Source organism: Staurois parvus, unplaced genomic scaffold (genome assembly GCF_062004578.1).
Source record: "Staurois parvus isolate SC_StPar_1 unplaced genomic scaffold, SC_StPar_1.0 ptg000562l, whole genome shotgun sequence".
NCBI lineage: Eukaryota > Metazoa > Chordata > Amphibia > Anura > Ranidae > Staurois > Staurois parvus.
In genome coordinates, this window is record NW_028318358.1 from 9638136 (window position 1) to 9658918 (window position 20783).

Sequence of the window (20783 nt, forward strand, 5' to 3'; positions counted from 1 at the left end):
GTTTGGATATTTCCAAACACTTAAAACTGCAGGAATAGGCTGAAAACTCAACTTTAGCAAATATGGTGGACTTTTGTTTTCACAAAATTTGCCTGATCTAATAGTACCTAGAAATTGACAAAAAATAGTAACTACTGAATATGCAACAGCAAATTAAAATATGATCCAAAGTGCCTTAAAGTGGTAGTAAACTCATTAAAAAAAAACAATACAATACAATACAGGGGAATATCATTATGTGCTAGTATGCATCTCATACTGGCTTCTGCTCTGTAGAATATCTCCTACATGTAAGCTTTATTATAAGCTTACCTGTAGGTAAAAATAGAAAACGAGAGTTTACTACCACTTTAAGCTTGTTGGATTAATGACTTTTAGTTTATATTTTTTAGCGGATAATGAGAAATATTATTCAGTTATACGACTTCCTTCTCTACATCCTTCACATACTACAGAATGACAGTTGATAATAGAATTGATAGGCAAAGACTGCAGTATGTCTTCACTCTCTGCTGAGACCTGACTAAATCCACCATTTCTGTGAATCCCTAAAATCCTATCATGATATTCTTTGTTAAATAACCATTTATTTAATTTACAGCTTCTTAGGGAAATACTAACGCACAGTAACATATTAAGGAAATGTTAAGCCATAGTTCATACAATGTAAAACATAACGGTTAAGCAAGCAAAATATAAGAACATTTAGGAGATTAGAAAGAATTGACATTATTGCTGAGAGTGCTTTTCATTTATAAATGCCTATGTTATGTTATATTTTAAACACAACTGCCCACACCTGTACATCTCAAGCTGCTTATCCATGCCTCTGATAAAGATGCATTGATGCCAATTCAGTAAAGGAATTGACAATCTCACTCAGATTTTGTGAATGTTCACTTTAATTATCCAATCATATGACAAGCAAATCCCTGACTACTTAGAAAATCCAATGATGTGCAAACTAAATAAGTAAACAGGAATTTGGTTGTCACATGACTGGATAACTGAAGTGACTATTAACACAATATTTTGAGTGAAGATTCTCAACTTTAGTACAATCAGCCAAAACAATATGACATATAGGGAAAGGTAAGGCTGCAAAAAACAAATTTTAATCTATAGAAAAAAAAAGGGAGCCACAGGGAGGGTAAGAGAAAACAGCCAAATGTTCAGATTACATAAAAATACATTAATTCTGAGTTCAGAGTATTCTAAAGTATCTCCAGGCAAAATTTTTTAGTTCTTTTTGAACAGAGGGGAAGGTTCGACCCCCACAAAGTTTTATATATATTTGGAAAGGTAAAAAATAAATGATTTCCCCCATAAACTTATTACAAAGCTTAAGAAATGAACAACAAATTTCAACTGAAGCCTCATGATATATTATGCAAAATGTTAGTTTGCTTATCCATCGAATACATAGTTCAACAAGGGGGTTGGACGTTTTGATTGCATTATGTGAAGTAGCCAAGAATGTAAATAGAAGCATGCAATCAAAACCTCCATCTTGACACATGGACGCTTTGTGGACCCAAGGACTAGTAATGTAATGATCAGTTTTTTATGAACATTACGCTTTGCTGTGTGTTATCACTTAGCTCTGCCATGTATTGCTGCTTTGTGGATGTATATCTGATTTGCAAATTACTGTCAAGCCCCATTTGACTAGTGTTTCCACAGCAGTGCAACCTTACACTTCACAAAAACACCCTTGGCTCTACTCTATTTAGTATGTGCCTAACAGATTGCTGTACAGCTTTGCTTTTGTTGGACTAATCTTTAGCTACCTGCTGTTAGAAGTTATGTTATTTAATCTGGAACAAAACTAAAAGAAAGGCACCTCTATATTATGCAAAATTTTTATTGTTGATCTAAGGATCAGTACAGGAGGGCAATCTCTTCAGAGTGATAACTGGGTAATTTTCTAATTAAATATAATATTTATTCCCTTTTAGAGTATTAGAATCCATGGCCACTTATTGCTATGGGATATATACCATTTTACATAGGTTTGTTTCAACAAATGTGGCATGCGCCAATTTTTGCTCTGTCAGGACTATTTATGCTAACCTTGAAGCTTTGTATCTGACTCCATTTAATTTTCTTCTGCTCTGTATCCCCATTAAGGAGATTCAACCTCTGTTTGTACTGGTTACCATGGTGAGTGGAAATCCAGAATTTTACATCTATCCCATGTTAAAAAACATAAGATTTTGTTACTTACTGTCGCATGCTATGAAGGGTTTTGGCTAATCTCAGCCCTTCAAGGCAGAAGGACTTTGCTTCCGACACACTGCCAAGGGAGCTCAAAGTGATGATAAGATCCTGAGAGCAGCTTAACAGGTCAGCAAGTACTTGCCACTTCTGGAGAAGGTTCTCACCTAAACACACCGAATAGAGAAAACTTAGTAAAAAAAGAGAGAATGGTTCATAATTAAACCTAAAAACGTTAAAGAGGTCCTAATGCTGATCATACCATTATCCACAAATCGCATTTCTGTTGTAGACTTTGGAGCAGACAACACATCATTTCCCACTAGGAGAAGGACAATGCTCCTGAGTAACTTATGTGCCTCTGTGAGAGCAGTTTCTGGATTATGCCAACCTGTAAAAACCAAAGATGGAAGAAAGCACATAGAAAATTCAAATAGGGGTAGGAAGCCAGAAAAAAATAAAAAATAAAAAAGAGCTTGGCTTTAAATAACATTATGACTACCCTAGCCATTCAATGCTTAAAATTGTAAAAAGTGCTGAAATACTCATCCAAAAATCCATTTTAAAAAGTACAACTCTAGACCAAAGGGTTAGCACATCTGTCCAGTTCTTAACATTGTGCTGAGTCCCCAGTAGTGATCCACTCTTATCACTCATCATGATTGCCTTGACCCTCTTTCTTGGATCGGGCTTCTGGACCCTTGGGCTCCTACCCCCTACCCCCAGGATTTCAGTTTTTTGATCCGGCTCAGCTAATTATATCACACAAGCATTTTTAGGTGATGTACAGTAAACCCATATATACACACACACATTCTATACTTACGTTCCAGGAAGGGTGACATTTGTTTTGAAACCCTTTCCCCTATTACTGTACATATTACACCTAGAGTTCTGACTACACATGACCTCTATTTTTTCCTTCTTTTGGTATATACTGTATATTTGTATTTCATCTGTTTGTTGTCCATAGGTTCTTGTTACTCTGCTAGCCTGGGTGTCCACTGAAGGGATCAGGTCAGATATACTGGAATATTATGTATTTAATAGCCGACATTAAATATGGTCACTTCATAGATGTAAGTTGAGAGAATAATGTTCATTTGATTGTGCGATAATCGCAAAGTAGATTTATGAATTACAATGTTATTTATTTGTTGTAGAGTAAACCAAGTCTCTTCTTCCCTGAGGAAGAATTGCAAAATGCGTCGGACTGTCCTCACTTCTGTTTCAGTGAAAGATAAACCTATATAAACCGGTTACTCCTGAAGTAATGGGACTATACAGAGGCACTAGAATAACAATATTACTTTATATGTAGATACGGTTAGCCCTTGTGTTTTATGATATAAGTACATCTGGATACTTTTTTTATGCCTAATAAAACTATTTGGGATTTTACTCTTCAGTGTACACACGCGCACACGCACGCGCACAGTGAATGCCTACAAAGTACATAAATATTCATTTAGAGGTTGGAGTTTTCAGGGATGATGGCATTCCCCTTGGGGTGAAATCCCTTCTACAGTTTCTATTACTACCACTTGTCATGGTGTTTGGGAATTCTCTCTTTGGCAAATAGGTAGAAAAATCGAACAAAACTGCAAAATTAACATGCAGAAATTTTGACATATCAACAAAATGCCCTGTGTATCTTTATAAATAAAGAACTCTCAAAATTAATTTGTTTACCCTGGGCACAGAGCTTTTTGTAAAGATCTGGAAGCAACATTGTTGGTGGAAGTCTGAGATATGCGGAGAGTTCCTGCAAGACTTGGACTTTTAAAAGGTACCAGGCTTTGGAGGACTTTTGCAGAGATGGGTGCTGAAGAAGACTTGTAAGAACTTCTACTCCGTTCTTAACCTGCATCAATACATAGAGATTTACATATAGACATGCACAAAATGTACAGATTTCACACACGGTAACTGAATTTTTTGAAAAAAAAAAAAAGACAAAGTCCACTGTGCAGCTTGTCCTTGGCTTCAAGAGTCTTCCCAGTGCACTAAGACAGCTGTATTTGCAAGCCCTGGCTCCACAATGCACATACAGAAAGGTGCATATTGAGGTGTCATGCTCGTTTTTAGTAGCCTAATAAACGTTATACTTTTGCAGGTGCTACTTTAGTATGACGCAGGAAAAAAAAATTATTATTTAGCTGGTCACGCACAATGCATTTTCCACTGTGTTCTAGACCACACTGCTCTAGTCCCACTTCTTGACCAGATCTCTCAGTCGGTATCTCAAACTCTGTCTGTTCACAGTCTACCTCTGTCTCTCAATAGTCGCTGTCAGTTTAGATGCCAATTTGATATAGTCACCTGTCTATTTCAGGAATAGGCAGACTTGGACACACTCACAGCACAACCTCCTCAAACCACTTCCTTGGAAGTGGTTAAGGAACCCTGACTGCAGGATCCCTCCTTTGTGACAGAATTGACCTGTTAAAGTGACACGAAGCTGTGGTTTAAAAGGAAAAGTGTTACTCACTTATGTATCAAGTCAAAAAAAGTATCTTCTATTGCTCTCAGTTCCCTTCAAAACTCCAATTCCTTTTTTTTTTGCTGTTGTGTTCTGGCAAAGTGCAGGAATTGGGGCTGATCTGAGGTCTAAATAGAAACATTATTTGTGTGTGCACCAGTTATAATAGTAAATTAATGTGTTTATTTGCCATTAGTGGTACAATTATCAGTGCAAACAAATTATGATTATGGCACACTACTATTCACTGGCTCACAAGTTTAGTGCTTGTAAAAATTAGACTAAGGGCTGGTTCACACCAGATGCAGTCCAGTGCGTTTTTTTTTTCTACATCAAAAATGCATGCGCAGTGTTTTCCCTGTATTCCAATGTCCCTAGTTAACACCAGTGCAGTCAGTTCCAGGTGAAAAAAAAAAAAAAAAGTTTTTTGTGGTGTGAACTGGTTCTTAGTGTGAAAAGTTGATCTAGCGCATTTGTAGGCCTTCACAATTACCTCATTATTGATCCGGTAAAGATGGCTGCGGTGAAGCTCACAACAGCAATGAGCCAACACATATGTCTCAATGGTGCTGTCCGCATGCTGCAAAGTGGTTTCTGCCTCTCGGAGAGTAATCTAAGTCAAGAAAGGCAAAAGGTAACTACTCAAAACGTGTTCACAAAAACACTCACAAATGTACACAGATTACAACTGGAGCAAAAGTAACACTAAAATGTTTGCCCTACCTGCTTTAACAGCCTTACCTGAGCACATTCAGTACTCTCCAAGTAAAACAAAAGTTTTGTTAACTGGCAGAGAGCTCCAGCTTCACGTATAAAATCCCCCAAACATTTGCACAGATATCTTACTAACTGGAAGCTTTGTATGGCCTGCAAAGGCTGCAAGAAAATAAAAACAAAAAACACTTATGTTCAGCATTTTCTATATGGTTTACAAGCTTCACACTTTAAAATTTTAAAAATGCATTTATAATAAAAAGTGACAGCAAGATCTGAGTGGATTACAAAAGAAATAAAGATTAAAAAAAGATCCTGTTAAATAGCTTAATCTGTTCATTAACTAGAAAGGGAAAAACAAATCTTAAACTGTCCATCTATTTATTTTTTCGTTCAACCAGCAGACTGAACAATGAATAAAAGCGATTACCCCTTCCACATATTCAAGGTGGATGAGGGAATCACTCCTACTGTACGATTGTGTTCTCATGGCAGAGAGCCAGCAGACCACAATGATCAGTGTTGTCTGCAGCACTGATGGTTTGGGAAAAAGCAGACAAGGTGGTTGTACAGAAGTCGATAGATTGAATTCTGTGCAATCAGGCTGCCCATACATTTCTCAAAATTTGGCCAGTTCCATGTATGGCTAACTTTAGATTTATGTTGGTTATACACATGGCAATTTCAAATATTTCAAACCAGTTTTGGATACCAAAAACAAAACAAGACTTTTTAGGCCTCGTTCATACCATACATGCATAAAAACAGATGGAAACTGATGCACAGATGTCACTTGCAGAGACATAAGTTTACAACAGTTTTCATGCGCGGTCCCTGTTTTTTCTACACGTTGCAGATTCCTAACACAGAAAACATTTGCATGTGGTACCAGTGTTGTGGTGTGAACAGGGCACATAGAGAACAACTGATTTGTTCTGACCTTGCAGAATGCGTGCAGAAAAACTGATGTCTCTGCACCACGATATGAACAAATGCCCTGCTTCACTGACCTTTAGACTTTGGAGGGACTGTGACTCTGGTGAGTAGAAAATGACCCAAGATCTAGTTGGTAGGGGGTTAGCGGCCTAGCCCCGTTTGAGTCAGTGGGAGGAACAGTCCCAAAAGGGTTGGTTAAAGAGCCACATTCAGCCCATTGGCCACAGATGGAGACTACTGCATTAAAGTGTAAACCCAAATTTCGGGGGGGTTTCGGTTGATCAATATATTGCAGTCTGTGTTCCAGATAAGTGTACCAATTGTCCTGCTGACCAATATAGACACTTGTTCTGGTGACAGCCAAGAGGGAAATTCCCCCACTTTTTAGAGATTTCCTCTCATTTCCTAAGGTGTTTCTGGGACAGGAAGTGAAGGGAAATCTCCCTCGCAGAACACACACTGCAAAAAATAAGCCAAAACAGAAATTTAATCATTCCCTGTTCTATCAAAAATTAAAAAAAAAAAAAAAAAAGTGGACTATACACACACTAACTGTGAATGAGACATTGAAAGACCGGTAAATATTTCATGGCTTGGTTTACCATCAATGAATTTAACAGATTGGGGTTTAGAAGAAGATTCTAGCGTGTTCTTCCACTACAGGTTAACCTATGCATCCAATAGTCCAGCTTTTAAGCTTAACTCCTTGACACCGACGTCACACAAATATGCGGTCGCACAGAACTGGTCTTTATTCCATGGGGCCGCATATTTGCGTACCTGTCTTTGTGCTGGGAGCGTGCTGCAGTGTGCTCCCAGCACAAAGACCAGGGTGTCACTGAGAGCCCCAGGTCTTGTTCTAACAATCTGGATCCAGGACTCCCGATTCCGGGTCACACGATCGCTGTGATAGCCTCTGATTGGCTATCCCAGTGATCAGTCACTGTACAGCCCCCCCTTTTTTTTTCCCATCTATGAATGGAAGAGAGAGATACATTGCATCTCTCCCTCCTTGCATGGGGGGGTATGTTACAAGAAAGAAAAAAAAGAAAGGAAAAGAAAAAATACCTAGATCAAGGTTTGATCTAGTTCAGTGCCAGGGTTAATGTTTGGGTCAGGGTCAAAAGGTCATATTTTTTTTTTATTTTTTTTAATTGGTATCAGTGTTTTAGGTTAAAACAAAATGCGCACTATTGTTTCTGGGCTATACTACGGGTACAAACAACAAATAACATACGCATATATGGTATCGCTGCGATCATCAAAAAAATTTGGAAAATGTACTTTACTGGTAAATTTAAAAAAATTTTATTTGTTTTACCAGTTTTCCTTTGGTAATAAAAAATATATATATCTATATATCAGGAGATATCCATTACCATTTACCACCAAATGAAAGCCCAATTTATCCTGAAAAAAACAAGGTAAAATCCACCTAGATGTACAAAGTAGATGTGAGGATATGTACAGTTTTACTAACATGTCAAATTTGCAAGAATGTGCATAGGCATTAAGATTTGTTTTACCCTAAGGAATGAATTCAATGAGAAAAAAAAAAAATCAGAAACTATGAATCCAAAAGAAAAAACAAACAAAAGAAACCCACAAACCCAAAAATCAATGATAAGTATCAGAAAACACAAACCTTGCCCATGAGTCGGAAAAGAGAAGCCAGTAGATGCAAGGAGAAGACTGTTTGCTCATGATTGTTTAAAGACGGAATACTAGGTCCAGAAAGAATATCCTTCCACAGATCTAGAGCTTCATCCAGACCTTTCATAGGCCCTTAAAAAGGGGAAAAAAAAAAAAAAAAAAAGTAACATTAACAAGGGGTTGCCCTTGCTGTCCTCCAATGTCTGTTTCTCTGTTCATGCTTGTCTAGTAAAGTTTCAGGCAGTATATTGAAACTGGACATTAAACACGTTACATCAGCGTAACAAAGGGGACCAGGAGGAAGGCAATGAAGTGGACAAAATTTCTAGCAAGAACGACTACCTTAACCACTTCTTACCTGTAGGATGTCATATGACGTCCTTGGGTTGAAGTGGTTTTCATCCTGGTGTCAAAATTTTTAAACAGCACATTCTCACTCCTAACTTCTACAAGCTCTACTATCCAATCAGGGAGCCCAGTAACAATGGGCTCCAACAACACTTCAGTTGCATTCCTAAGGAAGAGAGGAAGGAAGAAAAGTTCCCATCCTATTGTGACGTCAGAATCAATAAGCGATGAGAATTTCATTACTTAGTTTTGGTTTGTTATTTACAAGCCGTTACCGGCTTGTGGAAGCATCAGATCAAGCCAATCTTGATTTGATTAGAAGCTTTGCAGGCCAGGGGCGAGATATGGGGTCTAACAAACCACACACCTCTCCAAAAACAGGAACTGTCACAGCCCATTCCATCACAAAGGATATTGTTCAACCCTTGTGTCAGCGATAAAGCTGACAAGAACCAAAAAAGGTACAGTGTTTTGATTTTTTTTTTAATTTTACTTACTACTTTTTTTTTTTTTTTTTTTTAAGTGCCCCCATACACCCATGCTCATGCACGTAGGCCCCGCACAAATATGGAAACAGTGATAGCGCCACAAGTGAGGTATTGCTGCGAATGTCAGTGCGAGAGCAATAATTCTAGCATCAGACCTCCTGTGTAATGCTAAACTGTAAAAGGATTTTAAAGAAGAGCTCTGGGATTGGCAAAAAAAAAAAAAAAAAAAAAATCACCCATTAGTACACCCCCCTACACAAAACACTATACAGTTAATACAATTTTGAAAATCCTTACCATTTAGGGGAAAAGCCTAATTGAATTTTCATGATCTCATCTCTATAATTCAAAAGAGAATAGCATCTGCTTTGCCACGGAGGATGTGAAACAACAGGAATTACACCATATCCTCTCCTCTCTCCGTACAGTAAAGGAAACTACAGTTCCTATCAACCACAGGGAATTGTAACGAATATGGGCGGGTAGACTAGGCCTGTACATGTTGAATGTATCAGAGTCTTTCATTTGGGGTTCTTCTCGACCCAGAATTAGTAAACAAATCTTATTTTCTCATAAGACCGCGGGTGGGTTATCTGTCCCAAATCTTCAGTCTTACCATCTGGCGGCCAATATTGCCCCCCTTAGCCCATCTTCATGCATCCCACCAATTTCCCTTGTGGGCTACTATAGACTTGATGGATTCCCACCCGATACCACTCTCTTCTTTGCCATGGCTTCCCTCTACTCATCGACCTTCATCCCTTAGGCTAACGCTTCGTCTTTGGGATTCTATTAAATATTCCGCTGGTCTCATCTCTGCCCATCTACCGTTACTACGTTTGCTACATAACCCATTATTCCCCCCAGGTCGTGATAATCCTGGACAGTTCGCTTGGTGGCAAGCAAATGGCTTCCATGATGTGCATTCGATGCTATCTCCCATTCGAATACTAACCTTTGAAACTCTGCGCTCCTCTCATGATATCCCATTGCGGGAACATTATGGCTATCTTCAAAACCGCCACTTTCTCAATACATTAATACAGACGCACTTGGGACCCTTTAGGTTGTCCCCCTTTGAAAATCAATGTAGACATAGACCCCATGCTCTGGGCTTAATTTCTCTGGTCTATTCTTCTATTACTTCTTCTAAAATTCCTCCGGTCCATTCTTATCAGCGTTGGCAGTCGGAACTCGGGGGCACTCTGGATCAACAGGATTTGCGGACCATGACCCAAGCGTTATCTAAATGCGCTAGGAATGTTATCATACTAGAAAATGTTTATAAGGTTCTTTATAGATGGTATTACACGCCTGCTCGTCTGGCTCGTTTTATCCCTACATATTCCCCGACTTGTTTTCGGGGCTGTCAGCAAATGGGTACTATGGTCCATATTTGGTGGACTTGTCCTAAGGTTTGCAGATTGTGGAACAGAGTTTATGCCCTCCTCCGTACTATGTTTCACACAGACATTAAGTGCAACCCGTATGAAGCACTTTTATTTAAACCATTAGTGGGCCTAGTTTGTCCCGAACGGCAGCTGGCATCACACCTGTTTATGGCTACCAAACTGATGATCGCAAGGGCTTGGAAGACTCCCCTCCTCAGCTTCGAGGCTGTCAAAACCGGATGAACTTCATAATGGTCAATGAAAAACTGACGGCTATACTGTTAGACACCCACACAAAATTCCTGCAGACGTGGCGTCCCTGGCTTGATATAGCCCAACCATCGAGATTCCACCAGTCCGTTTTGTCAATATAAAATTTACATATCAGTTTAGTTTTCTTTTTTTTCTGCCGTGATCCCCCTGGAGCCCTTTTTGTTTTCTTTTTCGTCTCCTTCCTCTTCGTTCCTCTCTTTCCTTTGTCTAGTCTGTTTTCATGCTATGTGTACTGATTGTGATTGCTTGAGTGCCGCACCAGCAATACTATATCCTTATGCTGGACTCCATCGGGAGCCCTGCGTGTGAAATGCCCGTTTTTATTCTCAGAGGTTCCATCACATATCTCCGCTTTCTAAATGTTGATATGGTGACAATTTTTCCTTAGAGTTTTTTGTTTTTTTTTCTTCTTTCTGTACTCGGCACTTAAGTATGATGTTTATTTCTATGTCTCTCCATCAGTATATATTCTGTAATACGAATACCTTGTATGTTTTATTCCTGTTGGTCAATGTATCTGTTTTTGTCCGATTCTCTGCTCCTATCTATAATAAAATTCTTCGTAAAAGAATGTATCAGAGTCTCAGTCCAGCCACCACTAGGACTGAATTACTATACATCACTGCTTCCTGGAAAAAAGGACTTCAGAAGGGATATGCCAAGACCAATGGCTGGGGGAATAGGAGACATAGCAGCCACTGGTCCTACAAAACAGGAAACCAAAAGAGAATTAAAGGATTGATTTAGAAATACATAGGCTTTGTCAGAGCAACTAATAAAATGAAACAGAAGATGGTTGACATGTTCAATGAAGGTAGGAAATCATCAGGGACATGTATAGAAGTTTTTGCCTGGAGTTCAGCTTTAAAGCATTGCCTGTTAATAATTTCATGTGCTGTAGTTTGTCGCCATTCCATGGGAGTATGCAACTTGAAGTGCAACATGTTGGTAACGGTTTATTCGGCATAACATATTTTATAATTGTCAAAAAATTTGGGTATTATACGGTTTTTGTTCACAAATTCTTTACAAACTTACCAAACAACTTGCATTTTAAAAACCGTTGCACAAATACAGTGCGACAAATAATTGCTATACCCACCATTTTATTATCTAGGGCCTCTGCTGAGGCAGCACAGTGGCTAAATGGTTAGCACTTCTACCTAACAGTGCTAGGGTCATTGGTTTGAATCACAGCCACGGCACCACCTGCCTGGAGTTAGCATGTTCTCCCTGTGCTTGTGTGGGTTTCCTCCGGGTACACCGGTTTCCTCCCACACTCCAAAGACATGCTAGTGGGTTAATTGAATCCTGTCTAAATTAGCCCTACTATGTACCAATGCAAGTTAGGGACCTTAGATTGTACGCCCCTTGAGGGCTAGAGACTGAGGTAAATGTACAATATATATGTAAAGCGCTGCGTAAATTGACAGTGCTATACAAGTACCCGAAATATATCCCATGCCATCCTCCTCCTCCGTGATGACATTGGATGGCAGCTTTCTATTCTGAGTTGAGGCAAACGCTTCCCGATGAAGTGCTGCCAGGCCTGCCCCCATTCTTCTTTCATGAATGGGAACCATTACCTCCTGGGATGTATGATGTGCAAATCTCAGGAGGGACAGAGCACAAATAGAGAGGGAGGGGATGGTTGAGAGGTTTTCACATAACAGAGGGGAGGAAAGTTTATTTTCAGTGCGAAGGTCTGTTTTAAAACGAAAGCAAAAATATTTACCAGCCTCCCCAGCCAAAGTGTAACAAATTCCATCTCTCGCAGATTGGTCATCAAGAAGTTTGTCTTCATAGTTCAGATCATTGGGCTCATACTCTACACCAGTCCACTTTTTCTGGCTGTTCAGCTTCTCTTTCCTTTGCTGTTCCTCCAAACCCTAACAAAAGGATAATGTAAAATATATTCATCAGTGTAAAGTCAATGTGATGCCGCATAGGCTCTTTTGGTCCATGTGCACAGCTATTTAAGACTAACTCGATGCTGAAAGCTAATTCAGCCATAATTTTGCAAGTCAAAAGATATCTCAGGTTTTGTTTTGCCGCTTTGTTCCTGTCAGTTTCACATACCACCACAATGCATTAAATGACGCAAGTATATTTTATAATTCATAAGTCAGTCTTTTGATATTAGATGCACTCAGCCAGGCTTGGCGACTTACGTACGTCGCATCCTTTCATCCAGGTTTTTCGTCACGTGTGCGCATCCCCTGTTGACCCATGCTGTGGTTAGACACAGCACCAGTTTGTCAGTAGGTTTCAGCCAATGATTTTCGCTGAAACCTACTCATCGACTGTGTCCAATCACAGCACAGAGTTCGGTTTTTACAAACACACAGAAAAGTGATCTGGCCGTTTCTTCCCTTCCCTGGAAAGCAGATAGAACAGCCAGCTCTGTAAGTAAAAGGCAGCATACGTTACACTTGTTAAGCACACAGTTAATCCCTTGATGTTAACCGCTGCCCAGCCAGTGTCATTAGTACAGTTTACTGTATTAGTGTCACAAGCGACATCAGTGTCAGTTAGTGTCCCTCCCAGCCAGTGTTTGTGAGGGCCAGATTGCCCGCCACACTGTCAGTTGGTCACACAGTTACACACATACACACACACCTGTAGACATCCTAAAGCAATTAATATACACTTCTTGGGTTTTTAGGGGGTGAGGGGGTTGTGTTTTTTTTCTTTAACCAAAAGACACGTAGCAAAATGAATTTCTTCCTAAATGTTGGCCCAAATGGAAATTTTTTTTTATATGTTTTATAGCAAAAAAACAAAAAACTAAAAAAACAAATGCCCTGGTCATGAAGAGGGTAAAACTTTCCTGAGGTCAAGTGGTTAATAAACCACACACACACACACACACACACACACACACACACACACACACACACACACTTTCACAAATAAAGAAAATAGCATTTCCATAAAAAAAAAGCAAAAAAAACAAAAACATTTTTTAGCCCTAGTTCACACCAGTGAGACTTGTCATGCGACTTGAGAGTTCAGTCGCATGACAAGTTGCACCCCATTTGTGGCAATGGAACCATTCAAAATCAGTGCGATTCACGTTGCGGAGACTTTGAAAAAGGTCCCTGCACTATTTTTGTAAAACTTCATTGCAACTTGCATTGACATCTGTTAAAGGATAAGTTCAACTTTCAGTAAAAAATAAATGCACATTTTAAAAATGTGTATTTGTTATTTCTGTAGATCTGCTTGTACGGGATGTATGAGCAAGCAGAAATACTGACAGGAAGAATTAATAAACTACCAATGTGCTCCACAGCGCCATGGTAGTTCATTAAGGACTACAAGTCAGGAACTGCTAAGGCTGTTGGAACTTGTAGTATCTCATTCACTGAGGACTGTGAATGAGTGATGCGGCTGTGTGGATGGAGCCCTGTACACATGAAAATAAATAAATAAATCACAGCACACTTCAGTTCTTAGCTGAGCTTTAGTGCAGGTTATCAATACCATCAATACTAATCACTCACCTCTCGCATATTGGCTTCCAAAGTGCAAATATATTGCCAAAGGAGTGCCTGGGCTTTTACATCCAACCACTGTTCTGGGTTTCCGGTAGATTCTGGGATGGATTCCAGAAGTCGAAGACAATCCTGTACTGCATCTAGAGCAGTACTAAAATAGAGACACAATAAAATTGATATGCTTTGTAAGTGTATTATTATTATTACTAGATATGAACCTAAAAAATATTAACAAAAAACCCAAACATCATATACTTAATTATTTTGCTGCAGTCTTTGCTACCTGTTAACATACCATTCAGTCTGCCCAGAGTAGTCATGGTAACACAAAACCTGGGCCAGCTCAAGCAGGAATGGAGCACGACGAAAATGTAGTTGGCTGTTCTCAGCACACAATTCCAGCAGATCACATATGGTATTATAGCGCTCCTGCCCTGTGTCACCATGGACAGACTTGTAGCCTTTAAGCTCTTCTGCAAGGAGAGAAACCATCAGCTCTGGATCCATTGGGTGATCAGAAAATCCATCCTTCAGAGTGCTATAGGTCATAAAGGCAAATGCAAAATAGGCTCAAAATAAGATCCACAGTATAAATATGTATTAAAAGAAATATACAACCCTATCAACTGAAGACATCTTGCAGTTATCACTTACTGCAGTCTTAGATCTTCATCTCCATTCCTTGCACCATCAATTTTGAGTCTGACCCAGACTGCAACTGGCTCGGCCATTTGTTGCAATATTTGACCTCGCAGAGCTCGTAGCCAGAGAGTCACAGCTGCGAGGCCAAGAGCTGTGTAACCAGCTTTCCTGCAACTCTCTACATGGAGCTTGAAACAACGGTGCAGCTGCAAGAAACCAGACAAACAAGTTAACTTGTAGTCACCAATACCCAGTTGTCAGTATGTGGAATACTAAACAAGCCAATATGCTTCTAAAAAGGTTCACTATTTAACAGTGCTTTACATACTATCGGAGCGCTTTATCTAGACTAGAGAGCCAAATAACCCTGACATCTAAATATTTTTCACTGGCCCAGCAAAGATCTGCTATAAATGCATAAGCAGTTCTATGAGCAATTTTAACAATGGAGAACCTTTAACAACCAGTGTGACAAATGTAAGATTCGAGTAGCTGAGATGTGATCAGGAGAAATATGTAATCATAGGTCTAGTTTAATTTCATGTTATTACAGATAAGTGTTTAGTATTCGGTCAGAGACATATGTTCACCAATTAGCATCTGAAAGGACAGAGCAGCTTCTAGGTTGGAGGTGACACCTAGATGTCAATTAAACATTGTCACCTATGTAGCCAGACTTTGCCACCTTCTTGTAATCTAAAAGAACAGCTCCAGCCATTTCAGCTTCGGGAAGCAGCAGGAGGGCTCCGATCTGTCTGCCAAGCTATGACTTATACCCACAGATCAAAGGAATATATTTCATTTCTCATAAAAGCTACATTAGTTGCAGAGATATGACAATACTTCCTTCTGATTGGACACACTGTAGGCTACATCTGCATGTAAAACTGTATTTGTAGCCTCTGTAGAATCCCAGAGAAATGCAGAAAATGGTTATATGGAGCCGGATTGCGACAGCTGAACAGCAATTGGTACTGTCGCGATCGGACTGATGCACTGGTGTCGGAAATTCTATCCCTGACTTGGTGAGTCAAACCGTTCCTGGTCCAATAGACTTTGGGCACTTCAGAACCCAGAACGTCCTGTGGGCTGGTACAGGAACACCCCCCCACGGTTGATTGGCCAAGGGCTAATGTCCAGCCTACGCCCATATTTCAATAAATTGAGGACCCCGAGATATGGATGTGGTGATTCGTACGGAGCCGGTTCTATTTGACTGGCGAATCGCGGACTTTCTCTGACTTGCTCCAGTCACATTATAACTCTTGGAAAAAAAGTTTTATTTCTGTTTTTATTACCTTTTATTTTTATAGTGAATAGCCAATTGTGTGTCTTTTTGTATTTTCTGTATTATCTGTAAATCTTTTTTCTTTGTACATATTTTATGCACTGCCCATTTTCGGGATATTAAATCATAAAATTAATAAGTGACTTCTGGGTACTTAAGCTCGGGCTCATATCTCCAGAGAGATTGTTGTATTGCAGTGTCTATGTGCTCGGTCAAGTTCATTGCCAATCTGTAAGCAATTGCACTGCGTGTCGGCAGATTGCAAAGTAGCAGATCTGCCAGACGGAGATCTGTGTGTGTGTGATGGCCCAGCAGACCAGTCTGCGGGCAAACAATTGGGTGATAGCAAGCTACTGTTTGTTGTGTGTCTGGTGTGGGGGTGTGTGGACAGTGGAAGAGTGATTAACACCAGGGTTCTAGCTTGTAGGATAGCTGGAGAAATCCTAGAAGGGTGTGCCAATTGCTAGACTGCTCACCAACCCTTAGAGTGCACCAGATTGTATATAAGATTCATATCTGTCTGTGTGTGTGGTCAGCCAGCTGGATTGGAGTCTCCCTCTAGTGGTGGCCAGAGGTAGTGCGGGCTTTGAATGTGTATCATGGCCAGTCTTATATGCTCAAAGTAAGTCCCCCTCATTCCCTCTTTACCCCAAGTCACGGCTGGACGTGCACTCCTCGGTTAGCTAGTCGCTGTGGGCGTGTGCGTGCGGGTTGGACCCGTGACAACCAGTCTGTCTCAGCATGACTATTTACATAGTCTGTACTAAACTGCACAAAACCCCAGTAATTCCAAACAAGGAGAGGAGTGCAGCAATTTACACTGGTATCCCATGTGGGTAACACAAAAGGTGATGTGCTAAGTTGTGAACCTCTTTAAAAATTGAACTTATTTCCTTGTCTAGTCATGTGAATAGCAACTAGCAAGCAAAATTCTTCCACCAAATTTCTTGAATTAAACATTGCAGAAAACCCAAAACTGTAGCTATTGCACATACACTGTGAATGTACTATATAACATAAGTAAAAGTAAACCTGAACTGAGGGAGCATTGAGGCTGTCATTGCAGACCTTTTTTAAAAAAAAAAAATATTAGTTCACTGACTATTATGATAATCCAACGGCTTCAGAACTTTTACTACACCAGTAAAAGTAATTTCAAAATGAAGGTTGGCAATAAGCGCTACTGAATTCCTCTCAGTACAGAACTGCTCCAAGTTCTAAGTTGTAGGTGACATATAAGCTACAGGATAATAGATAATATTTAGCCCATTGTTACTGTCCCAATATTGATTATAGCAGTAGCACAAGTACCCTTTCCACAGCCAATTCAGGTTCACCCTCAGGATGTACTGTTGCAAGATATTCACAAATGGGAGACACCAGGTTTGAGGCTTCTTTGTATTTCTTTTGACTATAGAACCAGTAGGCCAAGTTGTGCACACAGGATGCTGAAAACAAATAAACAAAAAATAAGAAAAAAAGAACATTCCACTGCAACCAAATGCAAATGAGCACACAATGAGGGAGATTTACTAAAAGTGGATCACTCGATCTCGTGCAGCTGAGCATGGTAAACAATCAGCTTCTAACTTCAGCTTGTTCAGTTAAATTGTGCCAATAAAACCTGGCAGCGGATTGGTTTCCATGCAGAGCTGCACCAGTTTTGCACGCTACAGTTTTAGTAAATATTGCCCAATAACAAATCTGAGGCTCTTGCGTGTTTCCTGTCCTGGGGACTGGACATTTTTGTCCTGTAGTATTGCAGCAGGGAGACTAATCTTCTCGCTGCCCCACTGTAGTTTTTCATCTTGTTGAGCTTGTGTAAGCATATCATTATGAATGAAGCTTTGAGAGAGTTTAGTAAAATAAGGCAGCTTCAGGCTGTTCGTTTTACCAACCACCGACATCCTCTGCCTTGTTCCAAACCTTTAACTCCCTGTATCAGACTCACACCTTTTCCACTGTTGAGTGTTTGGGTGCGGCATGTTGCACACTGACAGGTGTAAGCAAAGCATCAAACTCTCCTACTTGCTGCACACATTTACCTCCCTCTACTTATGTTCAGCCCCATGCTATTCTCCACTGTACTGCGCTCCGGATGTGTCCCACTCACTGCTTTAACTCAATATACATAAACCTGCAGCTGCTGAACATCCCAGTAGCTAGTAGTTTCATTGGACTCTTGAAGTGCACAGCAAATGTAGTTGCTTTAGATCCGAGGGGAAGCTGTGAAATGAGGTGTAGCTCTGCAGATTTCTTTCATCCAATCACGTGCAAGCAAAAATGCTGTTTTTTATTTTCCTTAAATGTTCCTCTCAGATCTAGAGCAATTGCACTTGGAATACACCTGAAGTGCACAGGCTATTTTCCTTTAGCAAATCAATTCCATTGTCTTGAAATCCACAGTCTTGAAGAATTTTCCCAAATTTACAAATTCATGTAGAGATGTAAAAAATTTGGACACAGAAACTGTGGCTAGGGAATCTGAAGTATAGGTTAGGAAAACCAAAGCTCTCAATTCCCGTATAGAAGGGATATGTCCACAAGTAAATGAGCGATGCATTTCTGCCCTAACTTTGTGTATGCACTTTTCTTCCAATGGGGACACTAGTTCTGCTGACCTAGGTGTCACCAAGGGATTTCTTCAATTTGTGGGGAATTCCTCACTTTATGTTTTGGCTATAGGACAAAAAGTGAAGTGAAATCTCCACAATGGGACAGATGCCAAAAAATAAACTGACAGGAGTTATAACTCTCCCTTACTCTATTTCCTGAAGATGCACTCCAGATTGAGCAAATGTTGTCTAGGTAAAAGAGGCATATGTATTCTTACTAGTCATAGTGTGTTTTATTAGACCTGTTCAGAAATCCAGTGTGAAACTTTGCTCTTTATTATAGGAAACTACTGCACAGAGGCAGTCACTACTGCACTCTCCCCTTGTGGAGTGTTGACTGGTCTTGTATCCACCCACCTTGTTCCTCCTTTTTCAAGGTTCTGAAAACGAGAGTCTATGAATTGCTCCATGGGTTTGGGCCAGGTCAGCAGTACAAGTTCCAGTGTTAAATTTCACATTTACATTCCCAAGTGTTGCACACAGTAAAACATTTAGGCACTACCTGTTATGTTTAAAAATTCTGCTGCGTCTTGACCAGAAAGCCCTTGGACGGAGGCCAGCATCTTGCACACTGTGTCTTTACAAGCTTCCAGAATAGAGCACAACTCATCATCAGTCATGTCCTGAGTTTATAAATAATTTTTAAAAAATTAGGTAAAAAATAAACAAAAAAACATTCATCTCTACACAAATAACTGTAATTTAAAGTGGTTCTAAAGGCTGAAGGTTTTTTACCTTAATGCATTCTATGCATTAAGGTAAATAAAATCTTCTGCATGCATCTACATCCCCCCCCACATACTTACCTGAGCCGATCTTGATCCAGCGTGGTTCATGAAAGCAGACGCTTTTTGTGCTCTCTCCCTCCTCATTGGCTCAGAGACAGCAGTGGGAGCCATTGTGGGGAAATCAGGCCATTCAACATCCAGGAGTGAAAATCCCTACGAACCTCAACCTTCTCTTCAAATCGAACTTTTATCCAATCATGGATGTGAGAGATTATATTGAGGAAACATTTGGCCTTGTGTTGGTTTTGAACATGCAATGTATAAAAGATCAATACAATGCAACTCCCTCTATATTTGTTGCAAACATTACCCATTTGCATCCCCAGGCTCTCTTTAGCTTAAATCAGTGCTGACAAATTTATCTGGCAAGGGATGGCAGTACGTATCAGTATAGACATCTAAATTAGAAGAAAACTTGGGAGGACTGAACTTTCTGGGCCCTACCCTACTATACAGCTGCGCATATGGCAAGAGTGGTAGATTGGTGCAGACATGAAGCACACAAGGTGTGGGTTAATCTCGAGCAGGATTTTTCATCATTACCTCTGGCTTGGGCCCCATAGGCAGATAGGAGGACACTATAGAAACTCAGCCTCTGATTGAACAAACATTGCTTGAGACAAATAAATATTACAAACTACCTGCCCTAGAGTTTCCCCTCTCCTATGATGCCCATGATAGGTCACCTGGAATTTGCCCCAGGACTCTCAGATGGAGTGATGAACTACTTGAGCTCTGGAAGATTTCACCCCCTTCTTGACCAGACCTTTTGCTATACTGCACTGCACTACTTTAACTAGTAATTGCACGGTCATGCAATGCCATACCCAAATTAAATTAATATTTTTTCAGACAAATAGAGGATTTCTTTTGGTGGTATTTGATCACCGCTGGATTTTTTATTTTTTTGTAATATGAACGAAACAAGAGCCTATTTTTTTTTTTTACTTTCTGCTATTGTGCATACCCAATAAAAAAAAAATACAAATTTTTTCATCGTATTCTGCTTTATGTATTTGATAAAAAAAAATCCCAATAAGTGATATGGATTTGTTTTTGCCTAGAAACTATGGGATATATACTGGAATTTTTTAAATCTATTTTTATACTACTGACAGCGATCTATAATGGGCCTGCTGAAGTGTGGCAGGCAATCTGACACTAACATCACCAGTGACATTAATACAGTGATCAGTGCTAATACTATACACTGTATTAGTGACACTGGCCAGGAAGGGTCTTTACCTATGGTGGCTGCAGAACAATATGGGCAGGCAGTCAAAGTTAAGGCCAAGTTCGCCTTTTGTAAAATAAAAACAAATAAAATCATTGCACATGAATGTCTGCCCATACCTCCATAAGAGCAGACAGTTACTCACCTTCAGGAATTGTCAGTGAACTTCTAGGGCTCTAGATGGATCATTCTTCTAGGGTTCATTGAGAACTAC

General features: G+C 39.8%; 1 protein-coding gene across 3 annotated transcripts in view; it reads right to left on the minus strand.

Annotated features, from left to right (window-relative positions):
* ESPL1 (extra spindle pole bodies like 1, separase) overlaps window positions 1-20783 on the minus strand; it is an 80942-nt gene that overhangs the window by 53367 nt on the left and 6792 nt on the right. For all 3 annotated transcript variants that reach the window (XM_089691455.1, XM_089691454.1, XM_089691453.1), the window contains exons 5-16: window positions 19050-19170; window positions 17244-17380; window positions 14657-14850; window positions 14298-14540; window positions 14009-14153; window positions 12238-12391; window positions 7995-8134; window positions 5441-5575; window positions 5193-5312; window positions 3910-4081; window positions 2480-2608; window positions 2228-2384 (exon numbers count right to left, since the gene is read on the minus strand). In XM_089691455.1, the coding sequence (XP_089547581.1) occupies window positions 2228-2384; window positions 2480-2608; window positions 3910-4081; window positions 5193-5312; window positions 5441-5575; window positions 7995-8134; window positions 12238-12391; window positions 14009-14153; window positions 14298-14540; window positions 14657-14850; window positions 17244-17380; window positions 19050-19170 (1847 nt within the window). The remainder of the gene's footprint in view (window positions 1-2227; window positions 2385-2479; window positions 2609-3909; window positions 4082-5192; window positions 5313-5440; window positions 5576-7994; window positions 8135-12237; window positions 12392-14008; window positions 14154-14297; window positions 14541-14656; window positions 14851-17243; window positions 17381-19049; window positions 19171-20783) is intronic.